Source organism: Eschrichtius robustus, chromosome 18 (assembly GCF_028021215.1).
Source record: "Eschrichtius robustus isolate mEscRob2 chromosome 18, mEscRob2.pri, whole genome shotgun sequence".
NCBI lineage: Eukaryota > Metazoa > Chordata > Mammalia > Artiodactyla > Eschrichtiidae > Eschrichtius > Eschrichtius robustus.
The window spans coordinates 52,768,993-52,790,420 of NC_090841.1; the positions used below are offsets into that span (position 1 = coordinate 52,768,993).

Below are 21,428 nucleotides of genomic sequence, written 5' to 3' on the forward strand. Positions count from 1 at the left end.
AAATAGACTGCCAGATATTTCTCCAGCCAAGGTGGATTTACTCAGGATCACCAGACAATTGCAGTTTGGGGTCTGCAACCGTGGGGAGCCATATGCAAGTCCCTGAAGGGGAAGGGAGGAACACTTTTATAGAAGGAGAAAAGGAGGTTGGGAGGGCTACAGTAAACAAAGAGTTCAAGGCTTTTCATTGGCTGAGTCCCTGCCAGGAAAGAAGAGGAGTCATTCTTCTTCCTCTTGGACTCCGCTATTATCATAGGGCACAAGAACTCCCCCTTCTGGTCTCCTAACTCTATTTCATTGAAGTTTCTGTTTATTAATTTTTTAACACTATTTCATTGGACTGATGTGAGGATTAAATCATATAAATCACATAAATCACTTAGAACCATGCCTGGCACATCGTGAATTTTCTGAAACCATTAATTATTATTATTATTATTATTTTTTTTAGAGAAAGGTAATTTTAAATTTATTTATTTATTTATTTATTTTTGGCTGTGTTGGATCTTCGTTTCTGTGCGAGGGCTTTCTCTAGTTGCGGCGAGCGGGGGCCACTCTTCATCGCGGTGCGCGGGCCTCTCACTATCGCGGCCTCTCTCGTTGCGGAGCACAGGCTCCAGGCGCGCAGGCTCAGTAGTTGTGGCTCACGGGCCCAGTTGCTTTGCGGCATGTGGGATCTTCCCAGACCAGGGCTCGAACCCGTATCCCCTGTATTGGCAGGCGGATTCTCAACCACTGCGCCACCAGGGAAGCCCTAATTATTGTTTATTATTTCTATACAGTTATAGTTAGGTCCAAATATATATTTTCAGAGTCAACACTGAAAAACTCCAACCCCTTGAGATGATCTCTGTTTTAATAAATATTTTATAGTAAAATATTTCTATAATAAAAATGTTTCTTCATTTTAATAAATATTTGCAACCACTTGATGTAAGATGACCATTTCTCTGATCATTTCTTCCATGTTTTAAAGGGGCCAAAGTCTTGACAATCTCATCAAAGTGGCTCCAGAAACAAACAGAACTAACCAAGGGTGAGGTTTATGGAACTTATTTCTCCATTTTCTTCTATTCAACCTCGAAAATATGATAAAACTCATTGTCCCATCACAGAGACAGCCAATAATGGGACCCAAAATCAATACCTCTATGTCAGAAACCTAGTCTTCAAGTCCTTATTCAGGGCTCCCTTGTTGTGGATATTTGTGGAGGAATTCCTTAAAATATGGGAATAATCTCTTATCAGTGTGGGATTTGTGTTCCATGCTTGGGATTTCCTCAAAATGAATCGAGTTTCCTCCTGGGATGAAATATCTTCCCCGAACAACTTCTTGGACATAAGCAGCCTAAGAGAAGGTCTTCATGTGAAGAAAATTCTCCTTCCTTTATCCTTCATCATTTTTTCCCTCTTCTCTTATGTTTACACTCAAACAATTCCTAAAGTTGGGAGGTTATTTTTTAAAATTATACTTAGTTTATTGAAATAATAAAGAATACAAAGGATGACATTTGTCTTTTATAGAGAGAATTTTCTTTAAGGTACATCGTGTTGAGTAAACAAAGAGATGTAAAAAAACCACGAATCTATAAATATATATTGTTATGCTAGTTTGAATGCGAGTTAAATATAAAAGATACCAAGGTATATATTTTCTTTCTGATAGATACTCTATCTTACTTGGTGTATAGGAATTCTATTTTTACAGTAGGTAGATATCATATAAAGTTTATTAGACTAGATCAGGAGTCAGAAACTTTTGCTTAAAGGGCTAGGTAGTAAATATTTCAGGTTTGGGGGACCAAAACAGTCTCTATTTTAACTAGTCAACTAGCAACCATTGATAATACATCGTAAAGGAATGGGCATGGCTGTGTTCCAATAAAACTTTACTTATATAACAAGACTACAGGCTGAATTTAGCTTGAGGACCATAGTTTGCTGACTCCTGGACTAAACAGTATTTCATGTGGGTGAGTGAAGAGGATCAATTCTGAATGTACTTGGAACAGCTTCCGAAACAAAGCCTCCCTTGCATATCTTGTTTTATTCACTTTATGGTTAGACCAAAGATTTTATCATTCTTTTATCTGATTATTTAGTGCTAAATTGTCCTTAGATTTTGTTCACTAAATAAGAGCATAACGCATTGCCACTGTCTGAGGGTCAGGTACTGAATCCAGAGACCATGTAATACTTCATGTTACAGATAAAAGAGTCAATGAAAGACAGCTATCCCTTGTCCCTCTTCCAAGATGACTTAGTTTGTAAAGTGAAGATGGCCTTAATGATATGACCTTTCCCGTGCAGTGTGTGAGCCTCGTTTCAGTACCCACCCTCTGCCATGTATTGCATTTGGTCATGTGTCCATCTCTTCTACTTGGTAGTGAAATTTTTGAGTTCGGAGAATACTTATTAGCTGTATAATCTTGGACAAATCGTTTAACCTCCTTTAAGCCTCAGCTTCTTTATCTGTAAAGTGGGGATTGTAAGAATTACCTTCTTCATGAATTACCAGAAAAATTAGATGCGAGCAAGCTTATGAAGCACTTATTCCTCAAGTGCTTATTAGATATTATCTATTGGTATTATTATTACTGTTACTGTTTTTCTTCATTGTTGGATCCCCATTGCACCACTCATTGCTTAGTTCAAAGAAGATACCAAAGAAATTATCTGTTACGTTGAATTTTATGAAATTGTTGACATTCAATAATTTTTGATCCACAAGAGGACAATTTCATATAGTTCAATATAATAGAATGCAATAATTTACATGGAAGGATATGTACATGATAAAATTAGTTTATAGGTTAATCCTAAAGATTAGTTCAGTGATATAAGCCTTTCCAGTCTTTTTTCTTTTCAGGGTGTAAAACAAATTGTCCAATAATAAGGTATAGCAAATTAGGCATCTTGTTCAGGCCTTCTGATGTTAGAGTTGGTATGAAGGCCCAGTGCGATAACAGAAATGTCTCTTTAGAGCTATTATTGCCTATTTGTTTAGAATAAAAGCAAGTTATATAATCTGAAGTTTTCCTTGTTCTGACTTAACATTGCATGAAGCATGATTCTGAACTGATTAATATCTTGGAGTAGCCTGAATGTTACATATTCATATTATGTATATTACCTCCATACTTTAGAATCAGGAAATAGCCTCTTTTTAAAAAAATCCCAGGTTTTTGTTTTGTTTTGTTTTGAGGGGAGGGAAGCAAGGAACACGTGCAAATGATGAACAATTTAAATTTTTCTCTTATTCATTACAAGCTTCAAAAATATTCTTGGAAAACAAGGAGTTTAAGAGCAATTTAAATTTGAAGTTGTCTTAAAATAAATAAGAATAAAACTAAATTAAATTTTCATATATATGTAGTTGTGTAAGAAATGAATTGATAGTAGCCACCTGCTTTTACAGAGGGCTAAAAAAGAACTCAAGTAAGATGAAGTTTTGAATTAACAACAATCACTTGATTCAATATTAATACTGAAAAAAAAATGTACAAATTGTAATTGATTTGACTTGATTTTACCCCCTTATTGAAACTTACAACATTTTTTAGGAACCAAGATCTGAACAATCTTATCAAAGTGACTCCCTCAGCAAATAAAAGGTAAGCTTATTAGATTATTGAAGACTCGTGACCAAGTCTTCAATTTATGCCCCAGAATAAGATTATTTGGCTAAGGACATTTGAAAGGGGACATGAAAAAAAAGAGAACAAATTGATTTGTTGATGTGTAATGATGGTAGATAGATTTTTTCTTTTATTGTGTTGCTTCAATTTATTACATTATAATATTGTTCAAATTGTAATATTGAAGCTAATTCTGTCTAATGACTATTTGAGAAATTCATTGGATAGCATAAGTAGCATAAGTAGGTTATTACTGCAAGTTTATAGTAAATAAATTATAAGTTCATAAAACTGAATAAACCAAAGAATATTGGCTTTCTCCTCTTTCACAAACCCAAGGATTAATATTTAAATGACTCTTCAGAAAATTGGTGACATAACATTCTAATACTTGATCAGAATATTTCTACATGATTTTGATTATACTCCTGTCTTCTTGAAAAGTTAAGACCCATCATTCACTGGAGCAAAAGTTAAGAAAAGCATGACAGAGTAACTCCAAGCTACCTCTCAAGATTATTGTGTTGATAATGTTGGTGAAAAGCATTGTGCAGATGTAAGGAATTATTGTGAATAGAGAGAGGAAGGATGTTAGCAGAAGGGAGCATGTGGTTTGGGATCCAGCTATGGTTTCAATCCTAGTTCACCCTCAGTCATTTCTTAGGTATCTGGCCCAAAGAGTGTCTTAATTTCTATGAGACTCAATTTATTTATAAAGAGAGAATGGTAATATTTAACTCAGTTGTTTTGAGGATTTAAAAAAGATAACTAATATAACTAATATATATAAAGTAGAAACTCGGTAAATTTATCACTTTTTGTTTAGGATCCCATGGAATGATTCACAAGCATCAGAAGAAACAATGCCAGCCATTGTTTCTGATTTCCAACTGAATTTGACCTTGTATTTTATTTTGTTTTAGCAGTGAACAAGATCTTGATGAACTTATTAACGTAAGCCCCAAAGCTGTCAAAAACACAGCCGGGTAAGAGAAGGATGTGATTTATTTACTTTGCTTTGTTTCTCCTTAACTAAGTACGATTTGAATATAAATGACTTGTAATCATTCTATGGGCAAACTGAATATAAATCTTGAAAAGTCATCACAATTTTTATATGTCCCTGAAAACTTAGATATCTATTTGCTAAAAAAAAGAAAGGCAGCTCAAGTAAAGCAATTGAAGGGAGTGATTGGGATAGAAACATAGCTAGTCTATGCCCTGTTTATGTTTTGTAGTATTGATGTTAATACCTTTGTCTCTGGATTTGGTTAAATTTATTAATGATAGTTAATTTTTTGAAAGGAGCTGGACACCTCATTAGTTATAAGCAATAACATTCACCTCGTTTTCAGAGGGTGTTTTCTGGTAGTCGGTGGAAATTTTATGAGGTTCATTATTTCTTAGATGGTTTGCTGCTCGCAGCAAAGTAATGGATCTAAAATTTGATAATTCTTTAAGTAGTATCTATAATGATGAAAATGAAATTCACTTTTTGTCTCTGGTTATATGAAGATTTTTATATCATTATACACTACTATTATATATATGTACGTATATATTTATATATATATATTTAAGAATGTTTTTATGATTTCACTTTTTTGAGTTTAGCTGGTACATACAAAAATTGCAAAATTTTAGAGATAGAAGGAAGGAACCTCAGAAAACTCATAGCCCAGTTACTATGAACACTTGCAAACCACTGTTCCAGTCAAACCTATTCTATTTACAGAAGAAGAAATTAAGACTCAGAAAGGTTAAGTGATGCGACCAGTGTCACAGAGAAAACTAGTGGAAGATGAATAGTAGTTCTGTGATCTGTTAGGCGGTGAATAATGACCGAGCACCTACTGGGTTTGAAGCTTACAACTAGGTATCATTAGGTGCACATTAGGTGTAATTATAGGCCGTGGATGCCAAAAAGAGAATTCAGTAGACATACTCAATCTTATTAACAGCAAGCAATTATCATAGATTAAAGCTAATTATGTACTGGGAGCAAAGAGATGGGACTCCAAGACAATAATAGGTTGTCAATTTAATATATTACATTTTGGGACGCTTATGTACTGCTTGCTGAATATAGAATGTATTGTCAGTGAGTTGCATTTAAAAAGAAAAGGAGACATGAAATAACTAATTTAATAAACATGACAGGCAGTAAAATTCACATTCATAGACTGCTAGGAGTAGAAGATGTTAGAGATGGGCAGAGGCTTAGAGATGAACAAATCCAATCTCCTCATTTTACAAATGAGAATACTGAAGTATTTGGGGCAAAAGTCTCATAATCTTCTGTGAGTTCTTCCAACTCCCAGCCCAACTCCTGGTCTTTAAATCACAGCATGGAGACTTTGATCTTAAAATAGGTGAAAGTTGATTCAGTACCTCAGGAAATAGTGGAAACTATAAAGCTAGGACTTTTACTCTTGCCATGGGACAGCCTGGAGATGTTCTCTACTACCTTCACAGGGTCACTTGAAATATTACTTCACAGTCTTTGAAGTGACAATGGCACAAATTTATGCCAATGACCGCAAAACACTTTACAACTTTTGAACTACATGAAAATAATAATAGCTAAATATTTCAGTGCATCCCTATATCCTTAAAGCAAAATAAATGAAAGCAGTAACTTGAGTAGGAAAAATGTTACATTTTTCCTGGATAAAATTTAGATATAAAATTCCTGTGTTTGTAGGATCCAGGGTCTGAAAAAAGTGTCTGTAAGTTTTCTGTTCATTAAGTTGCATGATGCTATCAGTCAAGGCAATTCAGGACTATTACTGAGATCCTTGCTTTATTGACACAAGGTGTCGTCTTTTTAAGAGAAGTGGTATAACATAGCAAACGTTTATATATGTTTTCTAAGCTAGTGTTTCTCAAATTGTGGGTCACATCCCATTAAATGGTCTTGTAATTAATTTAGTGAGTGGCAGTCAGCACTTTTTCCCAGTTAACTAGAGTGAAATAGAGTAGAAAACATGAGAGTTCTTACGTAGTGGGTGTTTTATTTTGTGAAATTTATGTTTTATTATGTGTGTGTGTGTGTGTGTGTCTGTCTGACTGAAAACAGAAAGTATTGGGCTGTGATGTAAATTGTATTTTTTAATGAGCTCTATGATGTAGTAGTTTGAATAGCACAGTTCTAAGATTTGGAATGAACCAAGTTTTCTGTACTGAGCAGAACAGTAAAAACGGGAGTTCTCATGTTTGTGTTTGCATTTTTTATGCAGCTTACTCTTAATTATGCTGGTTGGTGAATATTATATGTAGTTACACTAAAATATTGTGATTGATTTTATGTATTAGAAGGTTGTGGCCTTTGACATATTATTTCCTCTACAAAGTTTTATTTTTTGTACTTTTTATTCTTTCAATGTATGAAATTATCCTCATTTTAAAGATCGTCTTTCAGGCACAATTTAACTTTATAACAGGTTTTTGTAATCAATTTATACAAGAAAATTTTATTTTGGATAGTTCTCATGTGTTTATCATTTCTTTGATAGTGTTTGTAAATACCAGTTGATTATCTTTAATTGAGAATATGCTATTGAAGATAATTCAAAACAGTAAACATTCATTTAGGGGCTTTCTGTCTACCATGGAGATCTGAGAACAAAGATGAAGAGATCAAACTCAGTGAAGCCATGAGCTGGGAAGCAAATTCTGTGGAAAGGCTTAGGGGTTGGGGAAGGAAATGCAGACCTTTTTCTCAGACTTTTTGATGACTAACCTCTAAGTGGCTCTCCTTCAGTTCCTAACCTTGCATCAGTCTTTTTGAAGAGTAAACCATACTTAATTTTTATATAAGGGAAAAGGACTTTTGGGGGGAAGGAGGTACAGGCAGGTAGCTGCCAAAATTTACTGAAAGCAGGTGTTATCAATCCCAAGATTTCTAGCTATTGTGGGCTCTTCTTTGAATAAATATTATAAAGCGGTTTAGAGGAACACGTTGAAAAATCACTACTTTCCAGACCTTAGAAGCAAAGTGTTATACAGAGGCAATGAGTGATAGCAAACCAGGTGGGAGGAAATACTGTTCTCCGACTGAGGAAAGAAACTGATAGGGTTTCAACTAGGAAGTGGACAGTTATCAGAGTATGTCCCTAATTTACCATGATTTCAGCTTTGTAAGTCATGGTAGAGGAAAGAAAAGTCACAATTTTGATAGATTACTGGAACTCTCTTTGCCAAGACTTAAGTATAATCCTAGTTTGGGAGTTTCTTATTTTTTTTAAAAAATGGTATCTTTAGCTGGTGAATATGATTTTTAAAATATCAAGGACCTTAGAATCAGTTTGTATCTTCATACTGTTAAAACATTCCAGAGTAAAAGTGGTCAATCATGAGATGTTTGCTGTGAACTCTGAGTTAGCGTGCCCTTGTAGATGGGCTCTGACAATAAGCGTGTGAAGTCAGAATAATTCTTCTCCTGATCCAACATAATTAGTCCTCCCTGGATTGGTTTGGAAATTTATTTCAGGGAGGTTCTATGCCAAACCAATATGTCTTATACTAAATGATAAAATAGCTAATCCCTTCTTCCAATTCCAGCCAACTTAAACCTGTATTATCTCTAACACAAGCTGCTTTAATTTTTTTTTCCATTTGAAGAAATCAAGATCTTGATAAACTCATCAAAGTGAATGCTGAAACTCTCTCCAACAACCAAAGGTAATAGAACTGTATTAATTTTTGTGCTTTGGGTAGGAAGAATATTTTGTTTTACAATTATTTCAAGCACATTTGTAACCTTAATGATCTTACCAAAAGAATTTATTTATAATTAACCTGCTCCCTTTTAATTTTTCTTTTTAAAGAAACCGGGATCTCAATAACCTCATCCAAGTGAATCCTGAAGTAATCAGAAGCAATCAAAGGTAATCAAATAAAAACAGTCATTTCACGTTCTCATGTCTGTTGCCCCTGAGTGGAGTAGATTTATTATATTGCTTTATAGACCTAGCACAAGCAAAACAACCTATCACTAATTGGAGTTTATTTTTTTCTCTTTTGAAAAGCCAAGCTTTGGACAATCTTATTAAAGTGAAACCTTCACCTCTCAGAAATACTAAGCGGTAAATGACTTTGCCTAACTATCTTGACATGTTCCCAAGGTTCTAGGTTAGGAATTTCCTTTCTTGCTCGCTTTCTTGCTTTCTTTCTTCTCTTTTTTTAAAAGAAGATTTCCGTTTTTCTTGAGTGTTCAAATGCGCACACATTTATAACCATGTGTTTCCTGTCAGCCGAGAACATGCTGCACTCTTCTGGAATCAATTGCACTCTTTTGGACTCAGTTTTGTACTTCTTATTTTCACGAAGACAACTTAGGGTTTGTTGCCTATAGGAAATAGAGTATCAGGACTGATATGAAAAATGAGTGAAATTAAATAAGAGGAAAACATATTTTGGAGAAGCTGGACCAAACCGGTGGTTTACACAGATGCCTACAGAGCATTGGAGCATTGGAAATGATATTCAGTCTTCAGAATTACAGATCCACAGCTCATGTGGGCTCACAAAATATTCCAGCAGATTTTAACCTTGAACTTCCATTTTGAGTTTTGTAAATATCTTATAATTCACTATCTTTATGTCATATCTTTCACCAAAAGAGCTTATTGATAATGCACCAGAGTGCGTTGTATGAGAAGCCCAGATTGTTCTGCTGACCTGAAATTTTGCCATAATAAATATATAGCTGGGAATTAAAGTCTCAATATTCTGGGATAAAGAAAGCAAATTAACATATGGAAAGTGCTTTGAAGCCACGGGGAGAAAGAGGATAGTGTGATGTGCTCATCGGCCTAAATCTTATGTCTTTTTGTTTTCTACATTAGTGGTTCTTTTTTTTTTTTTTTGGAGTATAATTGCTTTACAATGTTGTGTTAGTTTCTGCTGTACAATGAAGTGAGTCAGCTATATGTATACCTATACCTATATGTATACCTCCCTCTTGGACCTCCCTCCCACCCCTCCCCCCCATCCCACCCGTCTAGGTTGTCACAGAACACTGAGCTGAGCTTCCTGTGCTTTATAGCATGCTCCCACTAGCTATCTATTTTACACATGGGAGTGTATATATGTCAATCCTTGTGTTTTAATTTGCCTTTTCTGTTTGTGTGTTTTTATCACAAGGTGTTGGGGTGTCTGAGGTAGGAAGGTACCAAGGCAATTGAAGAGCAATTGCTAATTAGACAGCAGTATTTATTGAACACCTCTGGTGTGCCTGGCAATTTATATACATTTAATCCTCACAACCACCAACCCCATGAGAAATATATTCATGCACGCTATTTTACAGAAGAGGAAACTATAGCTCAAAGATATAAAATAAACTTCCCAAGAAAGAAAACACATCCTGGATCTAAACCCAAGTCCTTCTGATGTCACTACTGGAAGAAGGACAAAAGATTGGGAGCAAAAAAAGCTCAGATTTACCCCTTCTTTCTGTCCTTTATTCTCCCTATGGTCCCTTCCTTTCTAATTCCCCTCCCACCCCTGCAGTTAAAGGACTACAATTAGATACACTTTTTTTCTAGAAAATTATTATGGAAATGACAGAGAGGAGAGGAAGGTTTGTCTTATAGAGATTTTCTAATAACTGAAATAATAGCGGACTTTTGGTGCTGACCCTGCCACTGGTAAGCGTATGGAAATATCTTTGATAAGTAGAACCATTTCTTCAGAGTGGTACTGGTAGGGGCAGATTTTTATTTTTATTAGTAACAGTTTTAGGAGGTTCCCAACCCATGTTGGAAGTGGTTAGGTTTAACAAGCACGTATGGAATAACTAACAGTGGCTACTGTAGCCAACTTCTCCCTTAGTGGCTGTTTCCATAAATTGTAGCGCCCTCTCTCTCTCTCTCTCTCTCTGCCCCGCTCCTGTTCCCTCCTTCCTCCTCTCCCTCCCTCCCTTTCCCCTTCTTCTTACTTTTGCCTCCTTCCCTTCCTCCTTCTGCAAATGTACTATGTTGACAGATAGTGGTAAATTTCTCATAAGAGTTTTGCCTTTTGTTTATTAGAAGAGGCTAATTTCATAAAAAGTAATTTGTAGTTCAGCAACTCCTAACAAAGTATCTATAAGAAGAGGACATTTTCCTTATACAGATAGGATTACTATAAAAAAGAAATTTAAAAATATTGACCATCATGTTGTTTTCAGATGGCAGCCTTTTTTAAGGATTTATTTTTAAACTTTTTAGTGAGGTATAGTTGATGTATAATATGATATAAATTACAGGTATATGATATAGTGATTCACAATTTTAAAGGTTATACTCCACTTATAGTTATTACAAACTATTTGCCATATTCTCCATATCATAGAATATATCCTTGTAGCTTATTTTATACCTAATGGTTTGTACCTCTCAATTAGCTACCCCTATATTGCCCCTCTCCCCCTTGCCTCTCCCCACTGGTAACCACTAGTTTGTTCTCTATATCAGATGGCAGCTTGATCCACAAATCTAACCTAAGTGATGTCTGACTATTCTTTAGTAGTTACACCAGATTTGATGATAATCAGCCAGGATATTCAAGAATTACTGCAGAAAAAACAGGAAAGACTAAGCTGCCTATTTGAAAAAAGTGACTTCATTCAATATGTTCAGTCACCTGTATCTGCAATGTATTTATGTGGCCCACTTGATTTTAATGGGTAAAGAGAGGGGGCATTTTAACATGACTCCCAGTAGGAATAACAGCCACAAGGCACTTTTACATCCAATTCAATGTGACAGGAGCACTGATTATTTAATAGTATAACAGCAGTGAATCAGAGTTCCTTTTATGTGACTTTGCTAGCATTTCCAGCAGCTGTATATTTAATTCACAGTTAGGGGTGGAATAAATTTCAGTCATGGATCAGAATGTAAGCAGGTGTCCTTGAGCTCTTTCTAGGAAGACAACAACTTGAACAAATGCAAATGTGTACAGAATTTTCATTTATTCAGGGAGAAACTGTGAATTTTAGCAATGACAGTTTCACATTTTCATTAACCAACATTAAAGTGGCATATTTAATTATCGGTAGCCTATAAACTGCTGCTCCCACATGAAGATTGAAAAACATCTAGTGATACAGGTCTTTACAGTTAGAAAAGGCAACCTTCATCTGAAGCAGAAAAAATATTCTGAACTATTTGTAGTGTTATACGTCCATCTTTATAAGGGCTTCCTATTTGCTAAGACATACCTTGTTAATATCCCAATAAGAGGAGGTTTCCTTCCTATCTTCCTATTGCATATTTCTCATACTTCTGCTCAAGACAGAAAGCTGGAGGTGGGAGGTAACCTTGACTCTTTCCATTGCTTAATTCTCCATAATCAGTAGGTCACTCTGGGTGCTTCTCCTAGTTATCTCAGGAACCGAGACATTTCATCATCCCAACTGCTACTATAGCCCAGCTTACTGTTAAGTCTCCTCACTGGTCCCTCTGCTGTCTCTGGTACCTTCTGCCCTTCAATCTGTCTGCCACACTGTAGAGTGATCTTCTTAAAACACAAATCTGATCCTGTCCTTCCTCTGATGAAATCCTCCAGTGGCTTCCCATTGCCACTGGACAACAGTGTACCCCTTAACCTGGTTTCCAAAGCTCGCCATGATGTTGCCTCCACAGGCCTCCCCAACCCCATTCCCTATGCTCCACCCACAAGCAAAGCCCACCCACACACCCCCTGACATGAACACGCCTCGCTCCTCTGTCATTGCTGCTGCATGGATAACTGCCACTTATCCTTTAGGTGTCAGCTTAGGTGTCTTTTACTCAGGCTCTGGGAAGCCCAACCTGACCCATCACTTCTGCATCAGGTCCTTCTGGATGTTCTCAAGCTCTCTGTTCTTCTGTCCTATGATATTTGTCTCTTGGAATTATTATTTAATAATCTCTCGTCAACTATTGGATTTTTTAAGGGCAAAGATTGGATCTGTCTTGTTCGTGTCTTTATCTACAATTCATGGCACAATGCTTGACACGTATTAGGTGCTTAATAAATATTCTCTGAGTTACAAGCTAAATTTCAAAACTAATCAAGACCTGTGATCATCCAACTAGACAAAGCCCATTGCCTTATAACTCTAACACTCTGAGCCCCATGAGTGAAACTAGACTGGAGGGATCTGATATCCTATGACTGGTCTCCTTGCTCAAGCCAATGACTCTATTTTGAAATGTAATCTCAATGAACCATGGTGAATTAGAGCCACTGAAATTCTTGGTCACATCTTATATTTAAAATACCTAAATTGATCATTTTCTCTACGGACCTGTTAATTTCTTTAATATAAAATCGTTAAGACTCCCTCATTGAAACAAATTATAAAAATATGTAAAGCTGGGACCATTTTGCAAATTCAGTAGAGTTGAAGAATTATAGCAGTTATCTCACTGTATTCTACACTCCCTTCAGAGAGATAAATATTCCTTTGAACTAAAGCTTAAAGCCTTAGTTTTAGTTCTTGGCATAAAAGAAGTACCATAGTAAATTTTCTATATGGAGGTTTTTAATTTTGCAAATGTGTTTGATACTCTGCAAAAACGATGTAAGTGAGCTGGAGAGAGAGAAACATATTGCAGCATTTGATAAATACCTCCCACACCTTCATAAGAGAGGAAGAGCAGTTGGGAGTGAGCTGATTACTTTCTCTCATGTAGAGCATATCCTAGGAAAAGTTGTGTTATAAGAGACATAATAAGCCTTGGTCCCCAGAATCTCTATTTTTTTTCTTTAATCTGCTCTGCAAGGGAGTATTATATTCCTTAATGGGGCAGTAGAAAATAAATTACATGATTATAACATAGATAAATGCTCATGTTCAAAATGTGTGCTATGACTCTACATAGCAGATAACGCATATCTTCTCCCAAACATTCTGTAGTCTATGTAAAGAAAAGCATTTTCAGTTGCTATGGTTAACAAAATTTCTTTTTAGCATTTCTCTCTGTATCCACAGAGAATTGGTGGTTTTTCTTGAAGTTAATTCCAACTGTTCATAAAATCACAAAATTATAAGGTCTTCCACTGAACTGCCACAGAAAAGGTTTGGAATCAAGCCTTTGTTTGACCCTGCAGCATTTGGCTGGGCTTCTATAAAAATCTATTTTTCACACTTTGACTCACAGCTCTTCATCTTCTACCACAGTGTAAAAGACACGATAAGATAGATGTAGTCTTAATTAAAGAATGAAAATTTATTTTTACATTTTTCAACTTGGGAAGTTTATGGGCAATCTGAACTTCTTTTATTGGATCTCCAAATCTAGCTGATGACATCAATCAGGGTGAACAACCAGAGCAAATCCACATTTTGTACTTTTCATGATCTGGAACTTTTAATTTTGCTTTAAATATTAGTATAAAATATTCAGAATAAAATCTTATAATCCACTCTACCAAACTTGATATGTGGCACTGTTTAATAAAAACAGCAAAAATTCTATGAAACCCCTAATAACATGGTTTACTCAATGATTGACAATTATATCCCTTTGGGAGTGTGCTTCTTTGAAGGCAAGCATACGTTCCAATTTTGAGTTATCTACCTACAGTGGTTGGATTTGCAGGATTCTGGTTTCTCCTCCTTGCTTAGATCTAAATCCATTTCCACTCTCCCTCACAATAGCTAGGGTCCAAAAGACTTGGGTCCTGCGCGTGAGGAGGTGGGGTGGTATAGGCAGATCAAAGATGCAGTATCTGCAGCAGCCAGGAGTGGAAAGTGCCAGAGCAGGTGAGGGCATCCAACATCAGGCTGAGAAACTAAACATAATCATGTCATGAGGGCAGAAGCAAATGTGTATTTGGTTGCTAGGGCTGCCATGACAAGAACCACAGCCTGGGTGGCTTAAAAGAGAAATTAATTTTCTCACCGTCTGGAAGCTAGAAATCCAAGATCAGTATGTCAGTAGGGTTGGCTCCTTCTGAAGGTCCAGAGGGAAGGATCTATTCCAGGCCTTTCTCCTTGGCTGGTAGAGGGCTGTCTTTACCCTCTGTCTTCACATTGTTATCCATCTGTGTGTGTATCTGAGCCTAAATTTCCTCTACTTATAAAGATACCAATCATATTGGATTACGGCCCACCCTAATGACCTCATTTGAACTCGATTTTTTCTGGCGTTAGGACTTCAACATATAAATTTGGTGGGAGGGCAAAATTCAACCCCTAAGGAAATGTCCCGAAATAAGGAAACAAAGCCCTGGTTGGGAGCTGTGTGAAAAAAAGGAAAGAAATATGTGCAATTCAGGGGTGAAATAAGGCAGGTTCTAGGTGATTGACGCAAATGGAGGTGAAATGTCCATCACCGTCTCTTCTGAACTGTTTCTAAGAGGTTATTGTGTACACTCTGTACCTAGATGTGGCCAAAGCTGACTGCCATAAAGGTTCAGGGTCTAATATCTTTCCCTTGGGGTCCCTTTCAGGTCTTTTCCCAGAGCTGGGTAAGGTAGCATAGATTTCCACCAGAGGAGGAGAAAAAAGAGAATTTAAATTAATTTAATGCCACAAGTATTTTCGGAGCAGCTACTGCGTGCAAGGCCATGTTAGCCATGGTAATGTGATTTTACTCTCAAGTCATAATGAAAAACACCAACTTCCTTAAAAAATGTCACTCAGTTCATCCAAGGTTAGCTTTGGAGGGAGAATCACTTCCAGGGACAGAATTCTAATTCCCCAAAATTCGCATTTCCTGGTGATCTCTCACTGTTTGTCATTGCCAACCGTCCCTGTTTGGCATTCCTGGGAAACTGGATTATGGAAGATCATGATAATCCACTTAATTTTTATCCCATTATCCCCAAGTATTTAGTAAAGTACTATTGTATTTTAAAATGTTAAGGGGAGGATCATTTAATGCTCAGGCTATTAAGATAGTATGGTAACACCTGAGGTCAAGAAGGTGACTCTAGTAATAGGGAAGGACCGTCACAGGTTAGGTGAATGCAAAGCCTGCTGTCTCTATTTCTAGATTGGAAAGATGCGATCTGGGAGGTCTCCTCACACAGTTCTAGTAGTTATGTTGAAGAAGTCAGTTTTGAATTTTACATCATTCAGACTGCAGAATCAAATGATTTTGATACTTCTGAGCTACTTCTGAAATCCTGTACTTTTTACATATATTAATTGGCATATTTTCTACTATAACTCACATTAAAAAATAATTTAACTAATTTCTACATTTTCAAAGATGTGCAGCTAGTATTTTATTTTACTTTGTTTTTTAAAAAAGATCTTTAATGGAGTACAATTGCTTCACAATACTGTGTTAGTTTCTGTTGCACAACAAAGCGAATCAGCCATATGCACACACATGTCCCCATATCCCCTCCCTCTTGAGCCTCCCTCCCATCCTCCCTATCCCACCCCTATAGATGGACACAAAGCACCGAGCTGATCTCCCTGTGCTATGCTGCTGCTTCCCACCAGCCAACTATTTTACATTCGGTAGTGTATATATGTTGATGTTACTCTCACTTTGCCCCAGCTTCACCCTCCCACCCCATGTCCTCAAGTCCATTCTCTATGTCTACCTCTTTATTCGTGCCCTGCAACTAAGTTCATCAATACCAATTTTTTTTTTTTTTAGATTCCATATATATGTGTTAGCATACAGTATTTGTTTTTCTCTTTCTGACTTACTTCACTCTGTATGACAGACTCTAGGTCCACCCACCTCACTACAAATAACTTAATTTCGTTTCTTTTAATGGCTGAGTAATATTCCAATGTATATATGTGCCACATCTTCTTTACCCATTCATCTGTCGATGGACACTTAGGTTGTTTCCATGTCTTGGCTATTGTAAATAGTGCTGCAATGAATACTGTGGTACATGACTCTTTTTGAATTATGGTTTTCTCAAGGTATATGCCTAGTAGTGGATTGCTGGGTCATATGGTAGTTCTATTTTTAGTTAAGGAACCTCCATACTGTTTTCCGTAGTGGTTGCATCAATTTACATTCCCACCAACAGTGCAGAAGAGTTCCCTTTTCACCACACCCTCTCCAGCATTTACTGTTTCTAGATTTTTTGATAATGGCCATTCTGACAGGTAGAGGTGATACCTCATTGTAGTTTTGATTTGCATTTCTCTAATAATTAGTGATGTTGAGTATCTTTTCGTATGCCTCTTGGCCATCTGTATGTCTTCCTGGTGAAATGTCTATTCAGGTCTTCTGCCCATTTTTTAACTGGATTGTTTGGTTTTTTGATAATGATCTCCATGAGCTGTTTGTATATTTTAGAGATTAATCCTTTGTCTGTTGTTTCATTTGCAAATATTTTCTCCCATTCTGTGGGTTGTCTTTTTGTCTTGTTTATGGTTTCCTTTGCTGTGCAAAAGCTTTTAAGTTTAATTAAGTCCCATTTGTTTATTTTTGTTTTTATTTCCATTACTCTAGGAGGTGGGTCAAAAAAGATCTTGCTGTGGTTTATGTCAAAGAGTGTTTTTCCTATGTTTTCCTCTAAGAGTTTTATAGTGTCTGGTCTTACATTTAAGTCTTTAATCCATTTGAAGTTTATTTTTGTGTATGGTGTTAGGTAGTGTTCTAATCTCATTCTTTTACATGTAGCTGTCCTGTTTTCCCAACACCACTATTGAAGAGGCTGTCTTTTCTCCATCGTATGTTCGTGCCTCCTTTGTCATAAAGTAGGTGACCGTATGTGTGTGGGTTTATATCTGGGCTTTCTATCCTGTTCCATTGATCTATATTTCTGTTTTTGTGCCAGTACCATATTGTCTTGATTACTGTAGGTTTGTGGTATAGTTTGAAGTCGGGGACCTGATTCCTCCAACTCTGTTTTTCTTTCTCAAGATTGTTTTGGCTATTCAGGGTCTTTTGTGTTTCCATACAAATTGTGAAATTTTTTGTTCTAGTTCTGTGAAGAATGCCATTGGTCATTTGATAGGGATTGCATTGAATCTGTAGATTGCTTTGGGTAGTATAGTCATTTTCTCATTGTTGATTCTTCCAATCTAAGAACATGGTATATCTCTCCATCTGTTTGTATCATCTTTAATTTCTTTCATCAGTGTCTTATAGTTTTCTGCATACAGGTCTTTTGTCTCCTTAGGCAGGTTTATTCCTAGGTATTTTATTCTTTTTGTTGCAATGGTAAATGGGAGTGTTTCCTTAAATTATCTTTCTGATTTTTCATTGTTGGTGTATAGGAATGCCTGAGATGTCTGTGCATTAATTTTGTATCCTGCAACCTTACCAAATTCATTGATTAGTTCTAGTAGTTTTCTGGTGGCATCTTTAGGATTTTCTACATATAGTATCATACCATCGACAAACAGTGACAGTTTTACTTCTTCTTTTCCAATTTGTATTCCTTTTACTTATTTTTCTTCTCTGATTGCTGTGGCTAGGACTTCCAAAAATATGTTGAGTAAGAGTGGCAAGAATGGACATCCTTGTCTTGTTCTTGATCTTATGGAAATGCTTTCAGTTTTTCACTATTGAGTATGATGCTTGCTGTGGCTTTGTCATATATGGCCTTTATTATGTTTAGGTAACTTCCCTCTATACCCATTTTCTGGAGAGTTTTTATCATAAATTGGTGTTGAATTTTGTCGAAAGCTTTTTCTGCATCTATTGAGATGATCATATGGTTTTTATTCCTTAATTTGTTAATGTGGTGTATCACATTGATTGATTTGCATATACCGAAGAATCCTTGCATCCCTGGGTTAAATCCCACTTGATCATGGTGTATGATCCTTTTAATGTGCTATTGCATTCTGTTTGCTAGTATTTTGTTCAGAATATTTGCATCTATGTTCATCAGTGATATTGGTCTATAATTTTCTTTTTTTGTGATATCATTTTCTGGTTTTGGTATCAGGGTGATTGTGGCTTCGTAGAATGAATTTGGGAGTGTTTCTCCCTCTGCAATTTTTTGAAGAGTTTGAGAAGGATGGGTGTTAGCTCTTCTCTAAATGTTTGATAGAATTCACCTGTGAAGCCATCTGGTCCTGAACTTTTGTTTGTTGTAAGATTTTTAATTATGGTTTCAATTTCATTACTTGCGATAGGTCTGTTTATATTTTCTAATTCTTCCTGGTTCAGTCTTGGAAAATTGTACCTTTCCAGGAATTTGTCCATTTCTTCCAGGTTGTCCATTTTATCGGCATATAGTTGTTTGTAGTAATCTCTCATGATCCTTTGTATTTCTGCAGTGTCAGTTGATACTTCTTCTTTTTCATTTCTAATCATGTTGATTTGAGTCTTCTCCCTTTGTTTTCTTGATGAGTCTGGCTAAGGGTTTATCAATTTTGTTTACCTTCTCAAAGAACCAGCTTTTCGTTTTATTGATCTTTGCTATTGTTTTCTTCATTTCTATTTCATTTATTTCTGCTCTGATCTTTATGATTTCTTTCCTTGTACTGACTTCGGGTTTTCTTTGTTCTTCTTACTCTTTTAAGTGTAGGGTTACATTGTTTATCTGAGATTTTTCTTGTTTCTTGAGGTGAGATTGTATTGCTATACACTTCCCTCTAGAACTGCTTTTGCTGTGTCCCATAGGTTTTGGGTCATTGTGTTTTCGTTGTCATTTGTTTCTATGTATTATTTTGTTTCTTCTTTGATTTCTTCAGTGATCTCTTGGTTATTTAGTAACGCACTGTTTAGCCTCCATGTATTTGTGTTTTTTACAGTTTTTTTCCTGTAATTGATTTCCAGTCTCAAAGCATTGTGGTCAGAAAAGATGCTTGATATGATTTCAATTTTCTTAAATTTTCTGAGGCTTGATTTGTGACCCAAAATGTGATCTATCCTGGAGAAAGTTCCATGAGCAATTGAGAGAAAGTGTAATCTGCCACTTTTGGGTGGAATGTTCTATAAATATCAATTAGATCTATCTGGTCTATTGTGTCATTTAAAGCTTGTGTTTCCTTATTTATTTTCTGTTTGGATGATCTGTCCATTGGCGTAAGTGGAGTGTTAAAGTCCCCTACTATTATCGTGTTACTGTTGATTTCTCCTTTCACGGTTGTTAGCATTTGCCTTATGTATTGAGGTGCTCCTATTTTGTGTTCATAAACATTTATAATTGTTATATCTTCTTCTTGGATTGATCCTTTGATCATTATGTAGTGTCCATCCTTATCTCTTGTAACAGTCTTTATTTTAAAGTCTATTTTATCTGATACAAGTATTGCTACTCCAGTTTTCTTTTGATTTCCATTTGCATGGAATATCTTTTTCCATCCCCTCACTTTCAGTCTGTATGTGTCCCTAGGTCTGAAGTGGGTCTACTGTAGACAGCATATATATGGGTCTTGTTTTTGTATCCATTCAGCCAGTCTCTCTCCTTTGGTTGGGGCATTTAATCCATTTACATTCAAGGTTATTTTCAATATGTATGTTCCTATTACCATTTTCTTAATTGTTTTGGGTTTGTTTTTGTGGGTCTTTTTCTTCTGCTGTGTTTCCCACCTAGAGAAGTTCCTTTAGCATTTGTTGTAAAGCTTGTCTGGTGGTGCTAAATTCTCTTAGCTTTTGCTTGTCTGAAAAGCTTTTGATTTCTCCATCAAATCTGAATGTGATCCTTGCTGGGTAGAGTAATCTCGGTTGTAGGTTTTTCTCTTTCATCACTTTAAGTATATCCTGCCACTCCCTTCTGGCCTGCAGAGTTTCCGCTGAAAAATCAGCTGATAACTTTATGGGGATTCCTTTGTATGTTATTTGTTGCTTTTCCCTTGCTGCTTTTAATATTTTTTCTTTGAATTTAATTTTTGTTAGTTTGATTAATATGTGTCTTGGTGTGTTTTTCTTAGGGTTTGTCCTGTGTGGGACTATCTGTGCTTCCTGGACTTGGGTGACTATTTCCTTTCCCATGTTAGGGAAGTTTTCAACTATAATCTCTTCAAATATTTTCTCAGACCCTTTCTTTTTCTCTCTTTTTCTGGGACCCCTATAATTTGAATGTTGGTGCGTTTAGTGTTGTCCCAGAGGTCTCTGAGATTGTCTTCAATTCTTTTCATTCTTTTTTCTGTATTCTGCTCCTCAGCAGTTATTTCCACCATTTTATCTTCCAGCTCAGTTATTCATTCTTCTGCCTCAGTTATTCTGTTATTGATTCCTTCTAGTGTATTTTTCATTGCAGTTATTGTGTTGTTCATCTCTGTTTGTTTGTTCTTTAGTTCTTCTAGATCTTTGTTAAACATTTCTTGTATTTTCTCAATCCATGCCTCCATTCTATTTCTGAGATTCTGGATCATCTTTAATATCATTACTCTGAATTCTCTTTCAGGTAGATTGCCTATTTCCTCTTCATTTATTTGGTCTTGTAGGTTTATACCTTGTTCTTTCATCTATGGCATATTTTTTTACCGTCTCTTTTTTCTTTTTTGAGTGGGATTGTGTTCCTGTCTTACTGGTTGTTTAGCCTGAGGCTTCCAACACTGGAGTTTGTAGGCTATTGGGTAGAGCTGGGTCTTTGTGCTGAGATGTGGAACTCCGTGAGACCTCACTCCAATGAATATTCCCTGGGGTCTTTCTCTGTTAGTCTAGTGGTTTGGACTCAGAGCCCCCACTGCAGGAGCTTTGGCCCCAGGCTTGTGAACCAAGACCCCACAAGCCACCTGGGGCAGCAAAAAAAAAAAGAAAAAAACAAAGTAAAAAATAACATTAGACTAGGAAACTAACAGATATGTTAGGAAGAATATAAAATTAAAATATAGATGAATCAACATCAGGAAGGTACATGAATACCACAATAGTAAAAAAGAGGAAGAGGGAAAAGAAAAAAAAAAGGCCTTGGCTGTGGAGGGCCTAA

At 36.1% G+C, this 21,428-nt stretch overlaps 1 protein-coding gene across 1 annotated transcript in view; it reads left to right on the plus strand.

The window, feature by feature from the left end:
* The window catches only part of SCEL (sciellin), a 329,317-nt gene that overhangs the window by 290,889 nt on the left and 17,000 nt on the right, over positions 1-21,428 (plus strand). Inside the window, 6 exon segments of the mRNA XM_068526475.1 lie at positions 977-1,036; positions 3,564-3,614; positions 4,562-4,624; positions 8,262-8,321; positions 8,468-8,527; positions 8,669-8,725. Coding sequence (XP_068382576.1) covers positions 977-1,036; positions 3,564-3,614; positions 4,562-4,624; positions 8,262-8,321; positions 8,468-8,527; positions 8,669-8,725 — 351 coding nt within the window.